General features: G+C 40.4%; 1 protein-coding gene across 1 annotated transcript in view; it reads left to right on the top strand.

Moving 5' to 3' along the window:
- Positions 1–22,359, top strand: part of ESYT1 (extended synaptotagmin 1) — an 869,597-nt gene that overhangs the window by 824,449 nt on the left and 22,789 nt on the right. Inside the window, exon 30 of the mRNA XM_044083745.1 lies at positions 11,118–11,167. Coding sequence (XP_043939680.1) covers positions 11,118–11,167 — 50 coding nt within the window. The remainder of the gene's footprint in view (positions 1–11,117; positions 11,168–22,359) is intronic.

Below are 22,359 nucleotides of genomic sequence, written 5' to 3'. Positions count from 1 at the left end.
ATGGGTTCTGTTCTTTTAGTTTGGGAAGACCGCAGTGTACTGTTGAGAAAATATTGCTATTCAGCAGGCAGGGCAGGTCCACAAAATATTAGTGAGCAATAAGGTTTGGTAGTTTCTTTCGCTTAATTTATTCCCTTGAGGGGACTGTTGCACAGGGAAGGATGGGTTCTGTTCTTTTAGTTTGGGAAGACCGCAGTGTACTGTTGAGAAAATATTGCTATTCAGCAGGCAGGGCAGGTCCTCAAAGTATTACTGAGCAATAAGGTTTGGTAGTTTCTCTCACTTAATGTATTCCCTTGAGGGGAATGTTGCACAGGGAAGGATGGGTTCTGTTCTTTTAGTTTGGGAAGACTGCAGTGTACTGTTGAGAAAATATTGCTATTCAGCAGGCAGGGCACATCCTCAAAGTATTACTGAGCAATAAGGTTTGGTAGTTTCTCTCACTTAATGTATTCCCTTGAGGGGACTGTTGCACAGGGAAGGATGGGTTCTGTTCTTTTAGTTTGGGAAGACTGCAGTGTACTGTTCAGAAAATATTGCTATTCAGCAGGCAGGGCAGCTCCTCAAAGTATTACTGAGCAATAAGGTTTGGTAGCTGTAGAGTTACATCCCTGATATAAAAAAATGATTACATGAAATTTACCTAAAGACCCTATTTACCCCAGGGCTGGGAACACACAGCAACCCAGAGTAAGGTAAGAGGAATAATTTCAATCATCAGTGCTATTTTTCATGGACTAACTATATCTGTTTTTTGCATCTATTTTTTGAACTGTTGGTAATGGGTAATCCTGTTTGATATTAAACTTCTTAATTCTCTGTAATGCTTTGTGGCTCACATCTCCACTATTGTAATGTTTGTACAATCCCAATGCAACAGCCTCACCAAATTATTATGCCTTTCAGTGTGCAGGACCTCTGCCATTAATGTATCACACCCAGTAATAAGGTGTGCAACTGTTTCCGGTTCTGTTTTACAGAACCTGCATTTGTCTGTTTCTCCCACATGTTCAACGGACTTTGTAAACTAATGTGAACATAGTAGACTATCCTGGACCTTAATATTAACCTTTCATCCTTTGATTTAAATTCACCTCTACTTAACCATTCCTGCATCAGATCCTGATAGACATGAGGTTGTTCCTGGAGTTTTGCAACTGTATTTATGTCTCTTCCACATTTCTTGTCTTCTCATCTGATCCTTCTCTTTATGTTCTTTTTTTTTTTTTTTTTTTTGGCACATTCAGTTGCTGCCTGATTTTTTTGTCTACTTCTGTTTTGTTTTCCATTCTTGCTTGACACCAATATGCTTCTGCTAAACTAAGCAGGGAAGTCATCTTAGATTTGTTTTCTTCATGTTTCAAAACTTTCACTATGTTTGGATCTAGCGAGGTCAGTAGTTATGTATGCAGTCCCACTACTGCAGCTCTGTACATGTAATCAATTTCAAGGAGGCCCATACCTCCTTCAAAACAAGGAATATACACTAATTTTTATTTCATTTGATATGAGTGAAGCATTTTTCTTGTTTTCCTGTTCAACTGATCCAATACCTTTTGGCGTCAGTCAGTCACCCCAAAACTGTAAGTTAGAAGAGGAAGAGCAAATTGGTTTATAGCCTGAAAATTGTTCCTAGATGTCAGGGCTGTTTTCAGTATTAATTTTAGTCTTCTAAAATATTCCTTACTGAGTTTTGTTCACATTTGCTCATGTTTTATTGCTAGTATTCATCAATTTCCAGATATTTATACATGCCCTCCTGCTCAAGTTCTTTTATATGACATTCCTGTCCAGACTGATATTTTCTTGGTACTGCAACTTTCCTGCTTTAAAAGTTGCTTTTGCACATTTATCAAGACCAAATGACATTCTTATATCACCTGAGAAAGTTTTGACCATGAGCAGTTCTTTCAGCTCCTCATCTGATGAACTATACAGTTTTAAATTGTTTACAAAAAGATGAGAAATCTTTACATTTTGTTGTTATCTGGGAGCCACATTGTAACTAAGGCCTAATCTGTTAAGTAGACAGCTTAATGGGTTAAGCGCAAGACAGAAGAGCAGTGGTGACAAAGGTCATGTCTCACTTATTAAACCTGTACTAAGGTAATAGTAATAAAGGTAACATTCCTTCATCCCCTGAAAAGGCACATAAAACCCATTTTATATTCTGTCAATAAATGTAATTTCTGCAGTCCCATACTACAGTGTTTACAGAGTGTTTTATAGCTGTAGCCAGTGATAGCTAAAAGAAAGTTGTTTCAAGGCATCGCTTCTTTCAGGTAATAATGCATGTCAGCTGACCATAGCCCACACCCACTGTATGTTCCTCAGTTTACATACTGTAAAGTCTCTCAGCAATATAATTGCTTCCTAGTTTCCATTTTAAAAGTGTGAGCTATAGTGACTCATCTAGGCATAATCCCAGATAGAATTTATTTATTTTTATCTTCCTGTTTAGCTATTTATTTATACTTGCTTACCAGAGACTGATCAGAAATTACCAGTTTCCAGCCCAGCTTGTGATGCATGAAGACAAGAAAAGTTCAGTTTGCATAAGTGTCATAAAATACATGTCTATTATGGGACGGACAATGTTATACAATTAAACAAATGACATAGAAGATAATATACGAGTTAAGGTATAATGCATTGCTACAGAAACCTTCTCTTAGATACTAAGGACTCAGATAGTAACATATTTCCATCAGTTTTTAAAACACAGAAAAAATAGATTTCTTAACAGATCTACCAGCACATTACTGGTAACCCATATCTTTTTTTGGTCCCCTCGGACCTCATCTGTACCGGCCCAGCCCACAGTACCCAGTGTCCACATTGGGTGTAACAGCTCTCCAATCCCCTCAGACTTACTCCATTTTGCTGGTGCTGGCCGTGGATCCTGAGGGTGTTCTTGGGGCGTTGCTCGTCTGTGCTTCTGTCCAGGGGAAGTTTTTATGTATGACCCACCCACTCCCTTTCTGCACTTCCCTCCCACACTCGTTGATTACATCTGAGGGTATCTCCCCTCTTAGGACCACACCTCCCATTTGGGAGTGCATCAGTGAACACCATCCCACTTTGGATGGGCAGTCCCATTCTTTTCCTCCCACTCGGTCAATTGCCCAAGCCACTAACTGAACCCAGGTTGGCTAGGCTGTAGTCAGGGCTTTATCCTTCTACACCACTAGAGCAGCTTCTGGTTGCCCATTTCCTAAGCTAACAACATAAGTATTATTGCTGTGACTTGACAACAGTAATAACTTTACTTTCATGAAAATCAAAGGAGTTTTCTTCTGTCCAAGTGCATTAATAGTGGTTTTTGGGGTATGCCTTGGGCATGTATGAAAATTCTTTGAATGTAAAGACTGTTCATTCTAGTGTCTTTTTTTGTGCTTAAGAGTTTTACCTATCGCTTGATTCCCAGATTTATTGTGAATTAGCTAGAAAAAAAAAAAAACAGATTGATGCAGAAGAAATTAAACATCATGTTGCAGGTGTTTGAGCAGTCTAACTTTTTGGAAGAAGGTCCTGTCCTTCAAAGTCACATAAGAAAGAGCATCAACAACATGGTTGAGGAGAGGTGCCTCAAGACAGACAATAGAGAGAGACAGACAGAGAAAAAGTCATTCTAACTCTGTCACGTAGGGTTGAGGGTACCATAACCAGCATGTCAGTTTTCCTGTCCAACCCCTTCAGAGGTGGACATGTAGGTAGTCACCCGAACTTCCTACGGAGCCAAAGTCCTGATAGAAATTATACTGCATTTGGCTTTTCTTAAAATAGCAGCTCTCTAACTTCAGGGTATAGTGGTTTCTCAAGGGAAATCTCCCTGCAGTCCAACTTTAACCCCTTTAGAATGCAGGGGTGATAGGCAGGAGGAACAAAGGGAAGTTTGGCATAAAGGTTAAGGTATCTACTTCATAGACACAAAGTACAGGGTTTGATTCTGACCACAGGTTATTGGCTAGGTTTAAAACGGCCCTTCAGGGCTGTTAGCTTAGTATTCACCCATCAACCTGTAATGCTAAGAGTTTAAGAGGTGTCTCTTTATCAGTTTGGACAGCACCCTTTCTGTAGTGCACTGAGTCCAGGATGACACTCACTTTCCAGGAAATGAGTTCCCATTAATTGTTAATTCAGGAACCCTTCTTGCAGTGTCAAGCAATTGGGGGCAAGTCTCTGTCTCTAACTCCCACTGAGCAGGTCAAGCAGAAGAGGGATATCCTTCACATTGCAGACACCAGCATATCCTCTAAGGAGGACAAGGAGAAGATATTGACCTGCAGTACCCAAATGTCATTGCCCCCCGCCATGTGTTTCAAATGAGGGTGACTTCATTTCATCAGGATCCCAAAAAAATGAGGTTTCCTTTAGCATTGCCCTTACTAGAGTGAGGAAACATTTCATGTGGGAGATGAAAGAGGCATCAGACAGTAAAAAGAGAAATTCTGACCTTTCAAGTGTGGAGGAACAAAAACCCACAACGTATTATCAGACATCAGCTGGGTAACCTGACAACAATTGAAGACCTATGCATAGAAATTCAGGGTGACTTCCTAAAGTTCCAGGTCCAGAAGATGGTTCAGCTGTTTTTAAGCATCAGTAAGCATATGATTAAAAGCATTTACAGTATAGTGAATTTTGTCTCTAGGGTGGCTGCCATAGGCTTGGTTATCAGATGCTATGCTTAGCTTGGGGTACAGGTGTGTCTGACAACATCAACGAAGAGCTGTTAGGTGCCCCTTTAGACAGAGATTATCGGTTTGGTACTGTTTTTCGAAATATCTTTAAAAAATGGAGGAAAAGATAAGGTCATTCAGACATGAAATATCGCTCCCTCAATTCCTAAATACAGCAGAAGCTATCCATGTAACACGGGAGAGTTAAGAAATATGAAAGAGAAGCAGTCAGGATATGGGAATAAAGCAGCATAAAACAAAGGCAGGCAGGAAGATGGTCCACTCCTCACTCCGAACAGCTACTATACGAACCTCCACTCCTCCCCCACTGCTACTCCCCATCCCCAACAAACATCTTGTACACTAGGCATGTTTAGCCATATCTGGGTGGACTGGATGAGGATAACCCTGAGCAGCTAGGTTTTTAGCGCCATTGAGGAAAACTACAGGACAGAATTTGAGACTGTCCTTCCCTTTATGAGAGTGTCTTCAGTACTAATGGAGCAGCTACCTCTTGTCTTGCCCTTGGTGCAACAGTTACTTGATTTGGGGCAAAACAAAGTTGTCAAAGTGGGAAGAAGGGTTAAATTTCTACTACCACATGTTTCTGGCTCCCCTAAAAAGTCCCTGAAGGCTGAATTTAGTCTTCTTAAATGTGTCAAAGGGTCTTTTTGATGACGCTGAATTTGAAGAATGCATACTTGCATGTCCCTGTCCACAAAGATCACAGAAAGTTGCAGGGGTTTAGATTCAGAGTTCAGTATCACCAGTTTACTTCCTTGCCTTTTGGACTCTCCACTCTAGCCAAGTTATTTACAATGCATGTGGCCCCCTTAGTAGCCTTTTTAAAGATAAAAGAGGTCCACATTTAACAGTACTTGTATGACTGCCTCCTGCAGGCATGCACAAGCAGAGCAAAACATATTAGACAGCCTGAAAATTGCCACAGATTGTCTTGGAACATCTGAGGTTGTCAGTAAAATATCAAAGTTAAAATCTCCCCTACCTATTACAACCTTATATTCTAATCAAAATGTGAATATGCTATAAAAAATCAGAAAACAGCACATCACTGCCCAAACTTAAGTAAAACTAACTGGTTACCTACAACAGCCAGAGCAACCTTCCTTCTATAAGTCCCTCACATACAAACTAATGTGTTAAAGTTACAGCCCTCTGCCACTAATGAACACAATACAGATAAGAAGTAGATGGTATTCACATAGAAATTCTGGAGGCACCTTACATTACATAGATTTTCTTTTACTAAGTCAGAGACTGAAAGAGCATTTTCAAAAATTGCCCCTGCAGCCTGGAACAATCTTATAGAAAAAAAGGACACTACCAATCTTAAAAATATTAGTAAACAAATGAAAGAACATCCAGTAGAAGCAGATGCAGTTATCCAAATGACTAGAAACTATACAAACTAAACTGAATCTGTTGTGCATTCCTATATATTAGTCATTGTTCTGTATATAATCTTTGTGTAATAGATATGAATGTATGCAGATGTGTATGTGGTTTAAACTGTTTATAGGTTCATAGGTGTGTACTAGGCTAATGGCCCTGGAGCCTTTACAAGTCTAGTCCAAAGGATTACCTTGGCATTGTGCCACCTGACCTTAGTTCCCAGTGACTCTGTCGAATAGAGCCACTGGAGTGATCCCGGGATGAGTTTTCTATTTCCCATCCACTCATCAAGGTTTCTCTTGAAGAGGGCAAGTGAGGTGCTCTGTTTGACATGTACTGGAAGCCTAGTCCATAGCAAGGGCAGTCTCTGGGTTATGAACCTGTCCCTCCAGCATGTTCTGTTGATTGTGGCAATGAGGTTGAGGTCTCTGGAGCATGTGTACCTAATAGCACAGCTATAGACTGATTTGTTATAAATATATGATTATTAACAATGGTATATAAGGCTTGCTACTAATATTTAGCATGGCAGGATATAACCGGTATAGCTTAGGCTACCACAGCAGTGATCATGCAAACATCTAGTGTTATGGTATGTTTACATATACAGCTGTACGTTACTGCACAAAGAGGCGTGTCTACTTTTACATTGTCTAAGATGGTTTCAGTACAGGTATTTGTACTTCAGATAGGCATTAGAACTACTACCATATTTGTTTTATAGGTTTTACTGTGTGCTTATGGCGATTAATATTTATGTATCTTCAACTAAATGTATCTGTCAGTGATTTTATATGTATTCTTTTCATTTTATTCTCTTGCAAATGTTTGTTTAATTCTGTATAATCTTTCTCACAATGCCTGTGTTGTGCCTGACATGGGTCCTTGGACTATGTGCTTACCCAGTTAACAAATGCTAAGTTAGTAAATAAATATGCCTACCCAACCAAGGTCTCTTCCAAGATGGGATTAAGATTTTCCTTGGAGTTTCGTAGTTTCTTAGGTTTGTACTTGGAGTGAGGTATTAACTTTTATGTACAATGAGGGAGGATTTTATTTTCCATATGTGACAATACTGTACTTCTTTTGCAATGAGTTTCAGACCATTTTCTGTACCCAATGATTAGTATGGGTCAGTTCTTGTTGTGATGAATTTATATCAGAGGGTTGTTTGACAGTACCACCCAGCTTACAGTTGCCTGCAAATTTAGTCTGTCATAGGTATGGAATTATGTTTTTTGGAGGTCATTGAAGTGTATGCCAAAAAGCAGAGATCCAAGCGGTGAGCCCTGAGGTGTCCCACCTGTATTTTACAGAATAGAATTAGGTGGAGATTAATAAACAAATGACCCTTCAAGGAGGGTTGTCTAATAGTTCACCTGATACAGATAGAATATAAGTGCAGTTTCTGTGAGAAGGCCGTCAGTAGTTTGGTCTTTTCCCCACCCTTCATGTCCTAGCTATTACAAGTAAATTTCACATTTATAATTTTATAATGTTGTTAGTTTGCTTGAGTTCTTACAGTTCATCCTTCTGTTTAAGCAGGGTAAAAAGTAAGGCATGATGAGGCATGTACACTCCTTAGCCCCAGAGGAGGGATGCTATACTGTGACCTAAATGGGTGCAGTGCCCTGAACAGGGGTACCTAAGATTTCAGACAAGTCATGTGAGTGACCTAGAAAGATGGACCCAAGTGTCACCCCCACCAGAAAGGGTCTTGTTGAAGATTGATTCATATGGTGAATACTTAACATGTATTATTTTTTGCCTAAAGTAACTCATTATCATTCAAGAATTTAACTATTTTCTAGGTAAACACAACAAAGAGGATGGTCTTCTGCATACTTTTAACGTGAGTTGAACTCATAAGCAATAATGTAGCGAGTTTGGCACCATGCAACCCATGCCAAATGCTCAAGGTACCATAGCTAAGGTGATTACCAAACAAGTCATTAGTCTTTAACTGCATAATTGATTGCACAACATTTTGTTATATGAAATCGGAAAAGTCCATTTCTGAGCTCTTTAACCCTTACTGCATGAAGAGGCTTGTCTACTTTTACAACATTTTCTAAGATGGTTTCAGTACAGGTATTTGTAGTTTGGTGACATAGTGCATGCAAACCCTTTTATCTGCAGTCTATGTCAGCTCTTTGATGCAGAGGGACAAAGTCTTGACTGCAACACAGATAACCCAGGGTTAGCTAGTGGCCCAGGCAGTGGAATAGCCAATGAGTGAGAATGGGGGGGGGGGGAGTATAATTTAGTACTTTTTATTATTTCATCAGTGTTCTTGCCATTACCTGTTGGTAAAAGGGGGTAGATTTATCTGTCTTTCTGTTGTGATCATCCCATATTAGCAACATTAGAAAACCTGAAGGGAGGACCAGGTTTATAGGAAATGTGTGTGAATGGTCACCTGAAAAGTGCTACATAATGTCAGGATGTTAAAAGAGGTGAGGACCTCCTGACACAGTTGATCTTGAAGATATGGAGTTACAGGAGGTGACTGTGGAATAACTTATTCTCCATAAGATGTGCTGTTTCTGCAGGTATACATTTCCTGCTCTCTAGTTCTGTCTTTTGTATTCACTTTAACTATGGAGTCATGTCAAATACTTTTTTGACTTCTCAGTAAAATGTATTGAACACTGCTGGATTCTCTAGAGCATAACTTGAGCCTTACTTTGCCTCATCTGTGCTTGGCTGAACTGAAATGGTGTTAAAATGGAAGGGTTCTCTCTTTTACTGAGATACAGTTTATGAATGTTAAGTGTTTCAGGCTGTACTTAGACTTTTAAAAACAGATTGAGGAGTCCAATCTAGGCACATATTGGCTCAAGTTCTGTGTATTATGTCTTACCTGCAGCATCTAATTTCAGAAATCTACCCAAGGACTCCAAAGATAACCACAAGACATTATTTAGCTATGTCAAGAATCTAAGTGGCAATGCTCAGATCTGCTCGGGGTTAGTGCAGAATGGCACAAAATACACTGAACCAACTGATATCGCCAACATCTTGGCAGACAGGTTCAGCACAAACTTCACCCCCCTCACACCCCCAAAAGGGCCCATAACCATACCAGAAGAATGTAGAGTCCCTGAAGTCACAGACAGGTTAAAACAGCCCTCTCCAAAGCCAAAAACACAGCATCAATGGGACCAGACGGTGTCCCAGGCTGCATCCTACACAAGCTCAAAGACGAACTAACCCCTCACCTAAACACACTGTTCAAACTCAGCCTCTCCACAGGTTACGTACCCATAGAGTGATGCACAGCTATGGTTATTCTGCTCCACAAAGGTGGAGCCACAACAGACCCCAGGAACTATCGCCCTATAAGCCTTACTAGCTTGGTCTGCAAGGCTATGGAGCACATCATCATTGAACTCATTAACAGAGACATTGGGAACCTCCAAACACTGGACCCTACCCAGTTCGGCTTTAAGGGCATGCCTCCTAAACCTGGTGGACTTCTTTGAGACAGTTACCAAGGCTATAGATGAGGGAAAGGTGGTACACATAGTCTACCTAGACCTCACTAAGGCCTTCAACACCATTCCCCATTCTGGTATTATAAATAAGCTTACCAGCCTGAACATAAAACCCTATGTCACAAGATAGGTTGCCAACTGGCTCACGGACCGAACCCACATGGTGAGAGTTGCAGGAGCTAGGTCCGACTCTAAACCGGTTACAAGTGGCTTTCCCCAGGGCTCAGTCCTAGGACCCCTCCTGTTTGACATATACTTCTCAGAGGTACAGGCAAGCACAGGAGGACTATGGCTGACCAAGTTCACAGATGACTGCAAACTAGGGGCTATAATTGACTCTCCGGCTGACACAGACATCCTCCAAAAGGGCCTCACTGAGACGGATACCTGGTGTCAAAATCATGGCCTCAAGCTAAATGCCAAAAAGTGCATAGTCATCCCCTTTGTAAAAAACAAAGTACCCACAAACTACCACATAGGTGGTAGTCCCCTAAATACGGAAGACGTAATAAGGGATCTGGGGACCCAAGAAGATAGTAATCTCACCTTTGATAATCAAATTGCCGAAGTGGTTAGAAAATTCTTTTACGTGGCCCACCTAATCACAAAAGGGTTCACATCCAGATCAAAAGAGGTCATTGTGCCCCTCTACTCATCACTCATCAGACCCATCATAGAGTACAGCGCCCCATCTGGGATGTACCTTACAAGACACCTGCAACAGCTGGAAGGACCACAGAAGTATCTCACCAACAGGATCACTGGCCTCAAACAGATGCCCTATGCAGCTCGCCTTAAGAAACTCCATCTGTACTCTGTTGCATTCCGCCTACTCAGAGATGATCTCTGCCTGACATACAAGGCCATGTCCAACCCAGAATTGATGGACATGCTCCACCTAAAGAAAACCTTATCCCCTCGAGCCACACACTCTAGGGATCTAAACCTCACCACAACAATAAGTAGGACGTGCTGGAGGGATAGATTCATGTCCCAGAGACTTCCCATGCTTTGGAACAAGATTCCAATCTACATTAGGCAGAGCTCCTCGCTAACACTCCAAAAGAAACCTTAGCGAGTGGATGGGAAACAAAGTTTACCCTGGGGATCACTTCAGGGACTCTGCTGGACAGTGGCACAGGGAACTAATCTAAGGGGGCGGCGAAAGCCAACACATTCTGCCTAGGCTTATAAATGCCTTTGGGCAGACAGCCTAGTACCTACCTATGAACCTTTTGTGGTAAGTATCTATTTCTTACTGTACTTTTCTGTAGTGCATAAACTTGAAGTTGAAAGTTGTCTTGTATGGTCTGCTCTTTCCCATATGTGTTTGTGCTGCTTAAGATGTTGTACCTGCTCTGCTTTTCCCTGCATTAAAATAACACAGATACAGTATTGATCATGTGACTGCTCTAATTTTCCATTTTTGGTAGGCAGTTCCACTTTCTTTGTATCAGTAGACATCTAGTTTTGTCCTGATCTACTTATAAAACAGCTCCTCAACAATCTATTTTTTTTATTCCAGGTTCAGGTTGATCTGTCTATCATTGACCTCTCCCAAGGAGTCACACTGTGGTAAGTTTGTGGCAGTATCATTGGTTATCGTACATTTAAAACCCATGCCGTCTGTGTAACTACTGCCTTGTCAGAAGAAGCCTACAGAAACTACATAGAATGATACTGTTTTACAGGTTTAATGAATGCATGTTAATGAACTTTTCTTTTACAAAAGAGAGTTAGGTAAGGAGATCATATTTCAGTACACCTCAGAAAAGGTTGGAAAAGTGGCAACAGCCACAATCACTAAAATTTATGTGTGTGATATATAGTTTTAAGAATAAAAAAGAAGTGTCCATATATCCAACCAGTAATGTTTCTTTTTCTGTTTTACATTGCAAGAGTATTTATAATCACATTACTTTCATATTTTTAATACAAAATGTCATTCCCACTGTACACTGCCAAGTAGTTAATTTAACTTCTGTTTAATTCCCTTAATCTCTGTAGATTTTTTAAGAAGCAGTAAGTACTTTTGAACAGAGATCCAGCTATAATTTTACTTGTCATTAACGCAGCTGTAAACTCATGTGACTCATTGTAATACTGTTTATCTAATTATGTTTATCTCATGTCTTTTTTAACTTCCTATCATATATCTCTTTCTGAACTCTTACTTCAGGCCTCTGATGATGCCCTTTTTTCTTTCTAATCTTCCTTGATATCTGAAAGTGAGTGTAACATTGCATTTGATTCCTAATTGATTGATAACATCTCATCTCATCTGTCATCCAGGAACTTTATCTCTTTTAATGATCTTCTTGACTGTTTAGTGGAATGTCCTGACTATACCAGTTTGCCATTATCCATTTACTGAGACCATGTTTCCCCATCTTCTGGCTCAAGAGGATAACTTCCCTTCTCTCAGTTCTTTCATGATGTTCAGTACCTCACCAACCATTGGTTTGCCTTTTGATTTCCATTTTCTAGTGGTAGCTTTTGTAGCTGCCAATAATAATATGCTCAGTGATGTCTCCCTATGTTTGGCTTCTTCTGAGTCAGTTTCCCAGCTGAAGTGCAACATTTCACTAGTTAAGACAAATTCTTCACTGAATGGAGACACTTCCAGTGAAATATTCTGAATCTCCTGAATTTTGCTGCATATTTAAGTGGTCCACATACATACTGCTACTGTTCTTTTGGTATCTGTCTACTGGTTCTCTTTTCCCATTCCTTCTTGATGACTTCTGCTTGATTTCTGTAGCTGTCATGCAGTGTTTTATACATTTTACCTATTATTTGTTATTGCCTGATTCATTTCACATGGGCTTAGGGGTATAGATGATTTGATAAAATTACTATTTTCTAAATACAAAAGAAGGTCGGAACCAATAGCAGCTTTATTCACATAAACACACACTGCTTTAGCACTTTCTTCCCTACTGAAGGGACTTCTTTAAAACAATGCCATTTCCATAACCCAGTACTTTTATACAAAACCACACCCAATTGACTAATTGAATAATGACCAATCAACCCAAAAGCAGATAAGAAATGTACATAAAAATGCCTAAAATACATATTACATTCACATCAAAACATGACATAAAAACTACTTTCTTGTTATGCATTAAAATACATATAATGGCATTAACCACAGCTTATGCCATTACCCTAAACTATGATTTAATTTCAATATACAAGCAATATTTACATTTTCATTAATACCAGGTGGTTGGGTGGCATTTAACCTAAGTTGCCACCTTAACTCACAGATGTCTAGATGCACATCAAGCACCCTCCCCTGAGCATCCTTAACCAACTGCTGCAAAACTGAAAATCTAAAAATGTGGTCCTTATTTTCAAATACGTGCCTACTCAAAGCATTGGTCATTTTACAGTTTCTTATGTCCAAAAGATGTTCATGAAACCTCTCCTCAAACCATCTACAGGTTTTTGCACACATAAAAGGTGGGACATGACTGGCACTTAGCCAGGTATACCACATTTTTGCTGCAACAGTTAAAATGCCGTTATGTGAATGTTCACACCATTTAACTTAAAATATTCTGGGGTCTCTGCTATATTCCTACAGCAATTCCCCATACCGCTTCTAAAATTCCCCCATCTCCTAGAAGAAACAGTTGAATTCTCATGTCCCTTGGACTCAAGCAGATTTTTAAAAGATCTATCCTTTCTGTAAACAATCACAGGGGCAGACCCCACTCTTTGTGCAATGTGATGATCATATAATAGAATTTCCCAGTTACACCTAAGGATTCCAGCAACTGCCTCAGCATCCAAATTGAAAGTTGTAATGAAACTAAGCTTCCTATTGGGCTGATCTATTTTAGCTTTCTGCAAAACCACCAATCTCAAATTGTCTCCATCTGACCTGCACAAAATAGGCTTGTAAATGCCATATGCCTGCTTTTTTACTACTTCCTTAGCCACCTTGCTCACCATTCTACTAGGGTAGCCCCTCTTTATAAACATTTGGGAAGTAAAATCCACCTCTGCCTTGAAGGTGTCATCCTCACTCACCATTCTGCCAGCCCTCACGAACTGCCCCTTAACAATGGACTTTTTTTGTGAATAGGGATGACAACTATCAAAATGCAGGTATGAATGTGAAAAGGTTGGTTTACGATGAATTTCTGAAACTGATCTACCTTTTCCTTTATCTATCTTCAGACACGCATCCAAATAAGTAATGTGTTCCATACTATAATCAAAGGTAAACTTTAAAAATTGTACTGTACCATTGATGTAATAAAAAAAGATTTTTAATAACTTTTCACTGCCATCCCATACAAGAAATATGTCATCCAAAAATTGAGTCTACCAAGAAATATACCCATAAAACTCACTGTTAAAGACATATTCTTGTTCCCAATGAGACGTGACATAATTTGCAAATATGGGGGCACATGCTGTCCCCATAGCTACACCAGTGGCCTGCTTGAAATACTGACCCTCAAAATAAATATAGTTGTTTTTTAGGACAAGCTCCATTAAAACCAACAGGATATTGATAGTGTCCTGATCATATATACCTGTTTTTAGTAACTGAATCTCAAGCCAACTCAGGCCAGTCTCATGTGGTATGACCGAAAATAAATTACAAACATCAATGGTAACCAAAAAAATGTTATTACAAAGTTGGACCCAGTTAAAATTCTTTCCCAGTTCACCTTCCAGGCATTTGGTGTAGCCACCACACTCAGATTATTTATGAAGTGTGTACTGGTGTGTTCCCACATTAGAACACAGGGGTCTGTATTTACCCCTACCTGGATGATTGCCTTATTCAAGTAAATTCAGTGGGGAAGTGCAGAATGTCATTAAGTGCTAGAACATTTGTCCCTCCTGCTGAGATTTTCCCCAAATCTATCCAAGGCAAACCTTGTAAGAAGGACAACATTTGTTTTGAGAGCATTGTTAAATATCAAACAGAACAAGTTGTTCTTGCCACAAAACAGAGCCCTGCAACTGAGCTGGTTCTTTGAATCTCAGCCAGAAGACAGTCATGTCTGCACAAGTGCTCTAAGAGCACTGGATTACATGGGGGGAATCATGCGGACTAAAACTAATATGAAGTTCAATGGTTCCCCTTGCCAGGATGCACACGAGGAAGATTCAGTGGTACCCAAAAAACCTATAGTTAGAAGCCTGGGTACTCATTAAACAGCAGATGCTAAGGAGGCAAAGGATCAAAGGATTTAGGACCACCAAACCTGGCTCAGTGGCACAGAAGCATAAAGCCATGATTGTACCCAAATGACCCCCATGTTTGTTTAAAGGCATGAGTGCTGAACGGATTGAGTGGGGGATGATGGGACTTAGAGGTCAGTGCTGGCTCATCCATCCTTGGGTGAGGGAGACAGCTTGGCTTGCTACATTGTCAATTGTAGCAGCACGAATACCTTAGTGTGGACCACACTAGAAGTGGTGTGCTTTGAGGTCAGGAGGTCGTGCATGGGTGGAAGTACTCATACACTTCCCAGTGCAACTATAGCAGCTGCAGAAAGGGTGGATATGATTATCCTCAGGATGTGCAGCCTGGCCTGCTTCCTAATACCTGACTCTTACCTCCACTGGGGAATGAAATGGCCAGAGGGTTCTCATCTCAGAGGAGGAACAAATAGGTCAATTAGGTGCAAAAAGGAGAGTCATTGTGATGAGCCTGCAAACCCTTCCCAAAAAAGGACTTAGGGCCACCTTGTTCTTAAGAGCTCAAATCGCTAAACTTTCCCAGGCTGTAAACTAAACCACTCCCCTATGTCTAAAATAACTTGCTTGGTCCTTCTTTCTCCAGATGTCTTTTGTTACTTATGAGTTTGTTAGCAGAGAAATGGATCCAGGCTTTTTTGAATGGTTTTGTTTTAGAAAATTGATAATTTGAACAGATTGTCCACATCTAGAGGCTTAGCAGCATTATTTGTGAAGACAACTATAGCCAGGTCATTTTGCTCCATTTTCTTACTAGAGTGACAGCATTTTTAATTCCTTCTTCTGCTCCCTTCTATCACATACACAATGCCAAAAGGTATTACCATTTTTTAGTCTTTTCTTAGGATCGTAGCAAATACAAGACAACTGAGTCACAAGACCATTACATCTTGCCAATATCTACCATCATGCTGTAACCCTTCTCAAAAAAGGCAAAGTCAGTCAGTCCTGGTGTAAATTTATGGGTCCCCAGCCAATCATCTAGGTTTTATTTTGAAGGGTGTCACTTTGTTTAACTTGCATAGTAAGTTTGTTCCAGAGGAGGAGTAGGCATTGAGTAACATATTTGTCTCTCTAGCTTCTTTTATTTTTATGCTGATGGAGATGTAATTTCTCATTTCTGTATTAGTTGAGCTATTTGACTTACAGTGATACAAGAGATCAAGGAGAACAGGGTCTGTAATGAAGTAGAATTCAAGGCATGGATCACCATGTAAGAGCCTATAAAAACAGAGTAAAAGGATAGTGTTTGAAGCCTTTCCTTGTAATGCAGGAACTTTATGCCAACAATCTTCTTGGTTGAGAACCTTTTTGGCCTTTCAGGTTGCTTAAAATGTCTAGAAAGGTGCATCCTGGGGTCTATATTATAAGCACAAAACCCGACATAGGCGAATGCCAAAACAGTGACACATAAACGTCAATCTACAAAAAGAGGGAAGGACGGAAACGCCGAAACACACAACGCCGAACACTTTCCTGGAAGCAACAGCGCCATACACATAAGTAAACCCAAAGTAAACAAACACAACGCAAAACACTTTTATTAACATTTTTGCAGGGGGGCAAGCCCCCCTGCACCCCTCACATCCCCCCCACTTATATATACCAACTCCGAGACCGCTCTACAGTGGGGAAAAGGATATATTTCCTCATCCCCACAATCAGTCTGCTGTCCAGAGAAATCCGCTCGGCGTTGTCTTTCGGCGTTTCTGTCCTTCTCTCTTTATGTAGATCGACATTTATGTGTCGATCATATTGGGTTCGCCTATTTCATCTTTCATCTTTCTAATATAGACTTGCATCCTGAAGGTAAAATTGTACTCAATAATTAGTCTATATGTGTGCTGTGTAAAGAGGGGTGATAACTGCTTTAACCCAGCTAATACACTTTTAGATATTAATTGTGCTAAATAGAAGGAATTTCTGACTACAGCTGCTACATGGTTGTTGAGAGGAAGTTATCAATCCAGGTTTCATGAAACCTGTCTACATTATCACTTTGGAGTTAGATGTTGGCTGCACTATACATTGAGGGAGAGTTACTTAAAATGTGACAATACTGCACTTTTTCACATTTTATTTTACACTATTTGTTAATGAGGGTTAGCTACTGTTGTAATGAATGGGTAACCAAGGGAAAATTGACAATAAGGCCCAGTTTGTAGTCATCTGCAAACTTAGTAAATTGAAGGTCCTGATTTCTAGTCCAAAGGTCAAAGAAATAGATGTCAAAAAGGAGAGGACCCAGTACTGAGCCCTGTGGCACACCACTAATTACATTTATACTTTCTGAGGAAGTGTCTGTCGCCTTAACTATTCAAGTTCTGCCTTTCAGCCAGTTGTCTTTTCACCTTACCATATTTTGATGTACTTTTAAGGCATTAAGCATGTTTTCAGTGCCAGTTTGGGCTATACTGTCAAATTCTTTGGCCAGATCCAAGTAAGCTGTGTGAACAAAATGTCCAGTGTCAACAGCCTGTATAATTTTCTTGAAAAAGTTAACTAAACTGAGTATGCAGGGTCTCCCTTTGAAGTGAGTGTAGTCTGATGAGGTCTTTGATGTCCTAGTTTACGAGGCGAGATATGATGGGTTCCATGGCTTTGTAAATCAGACTAGTCGGGTTAATGAGTCTGTAGTTTCCTGTGTTAGTAGTAGGGTCACTCTTGTGAAAGACCATCATGACTGCAGCTCACCATACTTCAGGGACAAATCCTGTGACTAAGCTCAGGTTAAACAATTTAAGGAGGTTCTTCACTAGGGCACGTTTGGTGCTGTAGATTTCTTTTCCGTGGTCCAAGGTTGTGGCTTAGACCATGCACATTAGGTTTTCCATCCTTCTTATCCTGTTATAGGTAACAAAAAGTACAGTTGTGTAAGCAAACTTACCATAACAGTAGATGTTCAAATAGATCACTGTTGCAGCAGTCTATACTTTATGAGACATATCCTGCCAAGGATTGTATATCTGGCCAGTATACCTTCCATGTGTAGTGTACATCCGAGGCTGCACAAGAGCATACTGGTATAAAGGTGGACGTATAGACACCAAAATACAGAGCTTTCTTGCCTCACCACAAAGGGAGGCTAGAGCGCTATTATATTTATTTACATGCTATGAGAAAAGGGAAAGGTTGAGATAAGGGGAACCTCATCTTGATATAAGACTGGATGTCTGGCCAGTACAGAAAGCTTTTGGGTGCCTTCCATCTGCACTGTATATCGAGGTGGCACAAGAGAATACTGGTATAGAAGAGGACGTATGGACACCATCCTGAGATAAGCATTAGATAGAGTAATAAGAACCAGTGGGGGAGATCTAAAAGGAAATATGAGAAAAGGGAATGATGGAGGATGTTATTACTGCAACGGTGATGTATCCAAACATCAACTGTGTTGGTAGTACTCACATGGATCAAGGAGGATAAATGAGTGAGATGGAGGCCAAGAGGGCTAGATAGTTAGGCTTGCAGCAGTCAGATATGAATCCTTAGTTTTTTCCCTTGTGTCTTTTAAGGAAGTTGACACAGAATTCTAAATTCTGACTGGTTTATCATTTATCAGAGGAGAACTGTTCATTTTTAAGTTTCTTTTCTTCAAGTCTTCAAATACTTTTTCTTGTACAAGATGAAGATGGCATATTGCTTATTCAGATCAAGCTGTATGGCCAAAAGATCACCAGGCAATATAAGTAGCATATATGCACATAAGACCTGGGACTTATTTATTTATTTAACATTTGTTTACTGGGAAAGTCCAACTTGGAACAAGGCCACTTTTCAGCAGAGGCCAGGGGAGAAATGAAATGTTGCAGACACGTCTTTGTAACAAGGGAGAAAACTGCAGCACCCTGAGAAAACCCACACAAGCACAGGGAGGACATGCAGACTCTGCACAGAAGGCACCCCAGCCGAGAATCCAACCAGAGAACCTCTTGCTGTGAGGCGACAATGCTAACCGCTGCACCACTGTGCTGTCCTAACTTGATCATTAGCTGAAGTTTTGTGGCTTCTCTGGAGACAATGAATTTTCTCCTGATACACTTATTGAAAGCATCAAAGGACTTCATTAAAGAGAAAAGCATGAAGCAGCCAAGTATTATCAATTCTGCTGGTCAGGTAAATATGGCCTTTTCCATCTGTTTTGGTTAGGAAGAAGTTTGCTTGAAAAGTAATGTCTCCATCACCTTAGTATAGGAAGTTCCGCTTGTAATCTCCACAACGAAATCCTCTTTCTTTTGTCTCTGCAAAAATATTGGTCAAGCTTGCCCCGCCTCCTACACTCTACCATAGGATCTAAGGTCCTGAAACCCATTCCCGTTCCTCCTCCAGGAAATGGATATTATGGATTTTCCACTTCCACACTTCAAGCAGCAGATGACTGGACAACAAATGTAGTTTTCTTTTCTGTCATTGGTTCTTTATTAACTCAGTGTTACAGACCTCCTTTGAACTGCTAGAAAATTATCAGTAAAGTCCACTGGTCAGTTCCATTGACTTTCCTGTGGATGACATCCTGTTCCAAAGTCCTGTTGAAGTCCTTGATGAAGACTTCGGCAGGGATCCTGTTCTTAATATAAGTTAAGAGTTTACAGGTTTTCCATAATGCTAATTAGTAATCTTGCTGCCAAAAAGCAGTCTCAATACGTCATTTCACTAGTATCTTCATTGAGTGTGGTTTCCGGTATCTTTGGGTGCAACTGCCCCTTCCTGAGGAAAATTATTTTGATAAGCTGAGGAAGTAATGGGGTTCCAATGCACAAATTAAGAAGAGACAGAAAACTTTCTTTGAGTACTTGGATCTGTAAGAACTACATCAGAAGGTGATTCTGTCCATGCTTCTTGTTTTGGCAAATCAATATAAGGAGCTTGGAAGACACTGGTCAAATTATCCTGTTATTTCATAAGGCAGACTGTAATTATTTGCCACTGACCCCCCCCCAGAAATGATCTTTGGGTCCTTGGCAGTGTGCAGTGCAATACAAGCCTGTCAAAAAGTAACAAGGTAATCGCATGATCTTACCCAGATATAGTTAAATAGAGTTATGTAACCCCAACCATCTTTGTAAGACTTGTCCTGCTTATAATGGCAGTCATTTGGACCATATGGCCAGACACTTAGAGCACCTGATTAAACAGATGGTACTGCTAACCCATAATAATGGGGGGGCTAGCCTCAAATTACTTACTACAAATACAACTGCTCTGTGGTTTACTTATGAAGAAGTTCATAAGTAAGTTAAGGCTTCTGCTTCCTCTGCTTTATAAAAGCATCTGTGTTTGTCACCCATTTTCAGTTTTCAACTTCAGTTACACATTTTTAATTAAACATAATAGAAGTTCTTAAGAAAACTTGGTTCTATCATAAAATCCCAAGTCTCAATCAAATAGCTGGTGTCAAAACCACTGTCTAAAACTAAATGTCAAGAAATGCATAATTGTATCCTTCAAAAAGCATAACACGCCTTGTGACTGTCATATTGACGACACACCCTGAAAATTGATCCCGTAGTCAAGAATTTGAGAACCTTTGTTGACAATGAACTGTTCTGTGATCATTATGTATCCACTATTGTAAGGAAATCTTTTTTCATCACATAGGTTATATCTAAACGTATGGCATCCAGGCCCAGAGGGATGTAATCATTCCACTGTACTCGGCACTCATTAGGCTGGTCACTGAGTATAATGCCATTCCCGATATTTATAGTTATCATAACTGAAAAAAAGCACAATGCTTCTTGCTTAAGAACAAAAAGGCCCAAGTCATAAAAACAGTGTGAACCATCTCAAAGCCTGTTCCTCAACATACTCTGTCCTTTCAGAGCTACAGCTGATTAGCAAGTCATGTTGGAGGGACAGACATGCATGTATCAAAGAGAATAAGAAGTTATGTACCTACCATAACGTTCCATGTTAGTTGTCTTCTCTCGCCTTCTTTCTTGCTTGATGGGTTCGGAGCCGATCCCTCGGCTCCGACTCGGCACTTGCTTGCTAAGCTCGAGAGTTTCTTCTACCAGCTCGAGGCAGCCCCATATCCCATGATGCAAGGCGGTAAGTCCCCAGATCTCGTTTGTTAACAAAGGGCAATAGCACCAAGCATACAATACTTCCCAAAGGAAGAAGAAACTTACAGATGTAAAAAGGACCAGGTCTGAATGGTTCTTAGCATAATAGTTTCTTATACAAGGTCTGTCCAGGCCAGGGGGAAGGAGGGAGGGTCGCAAGAAAGAAGGCGAGAGAAGACAACTAACATGGAACGTTATGGTAGGTACATAACTTCTTAATGTTAAGTTGTCAATCTCGCCTTCATTCTTGCTTGATGGGACCGCGTCCCTAGCACCTCTATCCTGGGTGGCTCAATGGAACAAACTCTTGAGGACTGTAGAGCCAAAACTGGCTCTGTCCCTGGAGGCCAAGTCCAATTTGTAATGGGAAACAAAAGTGTGAGGAGTGGCCCAAGTGGCCGCTGCACAAATAGTGTCCAAAGGCAGTCTAGCTTGAAAAGCTGTAGAAGTAGCTAAACTCCTAGTTGAATGTGCTTTAGGTTTTGAGCACAGCTGTTTTCCCCGATCGTATAAATTTCAGTGATGACCAAGAAAGCCATCTGGACAAAGTCACTTTAGAAACAGGAAGGCCTTTTTTATTATCCGCATAGGAAACAAAAAGTTGATCAGATTTTCTAAATTTTTTGTTCTGTCCAAATAATATCTAAGCTGACGGTGGACGCCAAGATAATGTAGCTTTTGTTCAGCTCTATCTGAATAGTTAGGAAAAATACAGGAGATCAATGGATTGATTCAGATTGTTCTTTGAAGCGACCTTAGGTAAAAAGGATGGATTAGTTCTCAAAGATACTCTGTCTTTGTGAAAAATCAAATAGGGGGGTCGAACCGAAAGAGCATGAAGTTCAGACACCCTCCTGGCAGATGTAATAGCCACTAGGAATAAAGTTTTCCAAGAAAGATATTTCAGGGAACAAGAAACAGCTGGCTCGAAGGGGAAGAATCAAGGATGTCAGCACTAAATTTAGATCCCATTGAGGAGGAGGATTCCTGATTGGAGGCTTTAGTAGGAAAATTCCTTTCAAGAAGGCCCTGCAGAGCCTATGGGACATAATATTATGATCTGCTATCCCGACATGAAAATTAGAAATAGCAGCCAACTGAACTCTGACTGTGGAAGAAGAGGAGCCTGCATGAAAAATCTCTGCTAAGAAGTCCAGAACTGCCTGAACAGGGGCAGTAAAAGGATCAATATTTTGGGCCTTAGCCCAATAAGAGAAACGTTCCATTTGCTTGTGTAAATCCTCCTGGTAGAGGATTTTAGTGAAGCTACTATAATGTCTCTAACTGGGTTAGAGATCAAAGGAAGCCTGGCTAAGGAAGGAAGTGGAGCAACCATGCTGTGAGGTTGAGAGAAGGGATTGACCGGTGCAGCTGACCGGATTGGTGAATCAGTAGATCTGGCACTGGGTCCAGATGCCACGGCTGCACCAAAAGGTGATGATGGAGGAACGGGAACCAAACTTGTCGAGGCCA

This window comes from Protopterus annectens, chromosome 9.part0 (genome assembly GCF_019279795.1).
Source record: "Protopterus annectens isolate FY-2018-M chromosome 9.part0, PAN1.0, whole genome shotgun sequence".
Taxonomy (NCBI): domain Eukaryota; kingdom Metazoa; phylum Chordata; order Ceratodontiformes; family Protopteridae; genus Protopterus; species Protopterus annectens.
This window is presented reverse-complemented; position numbering and strand designations above follow the sequence as displayed.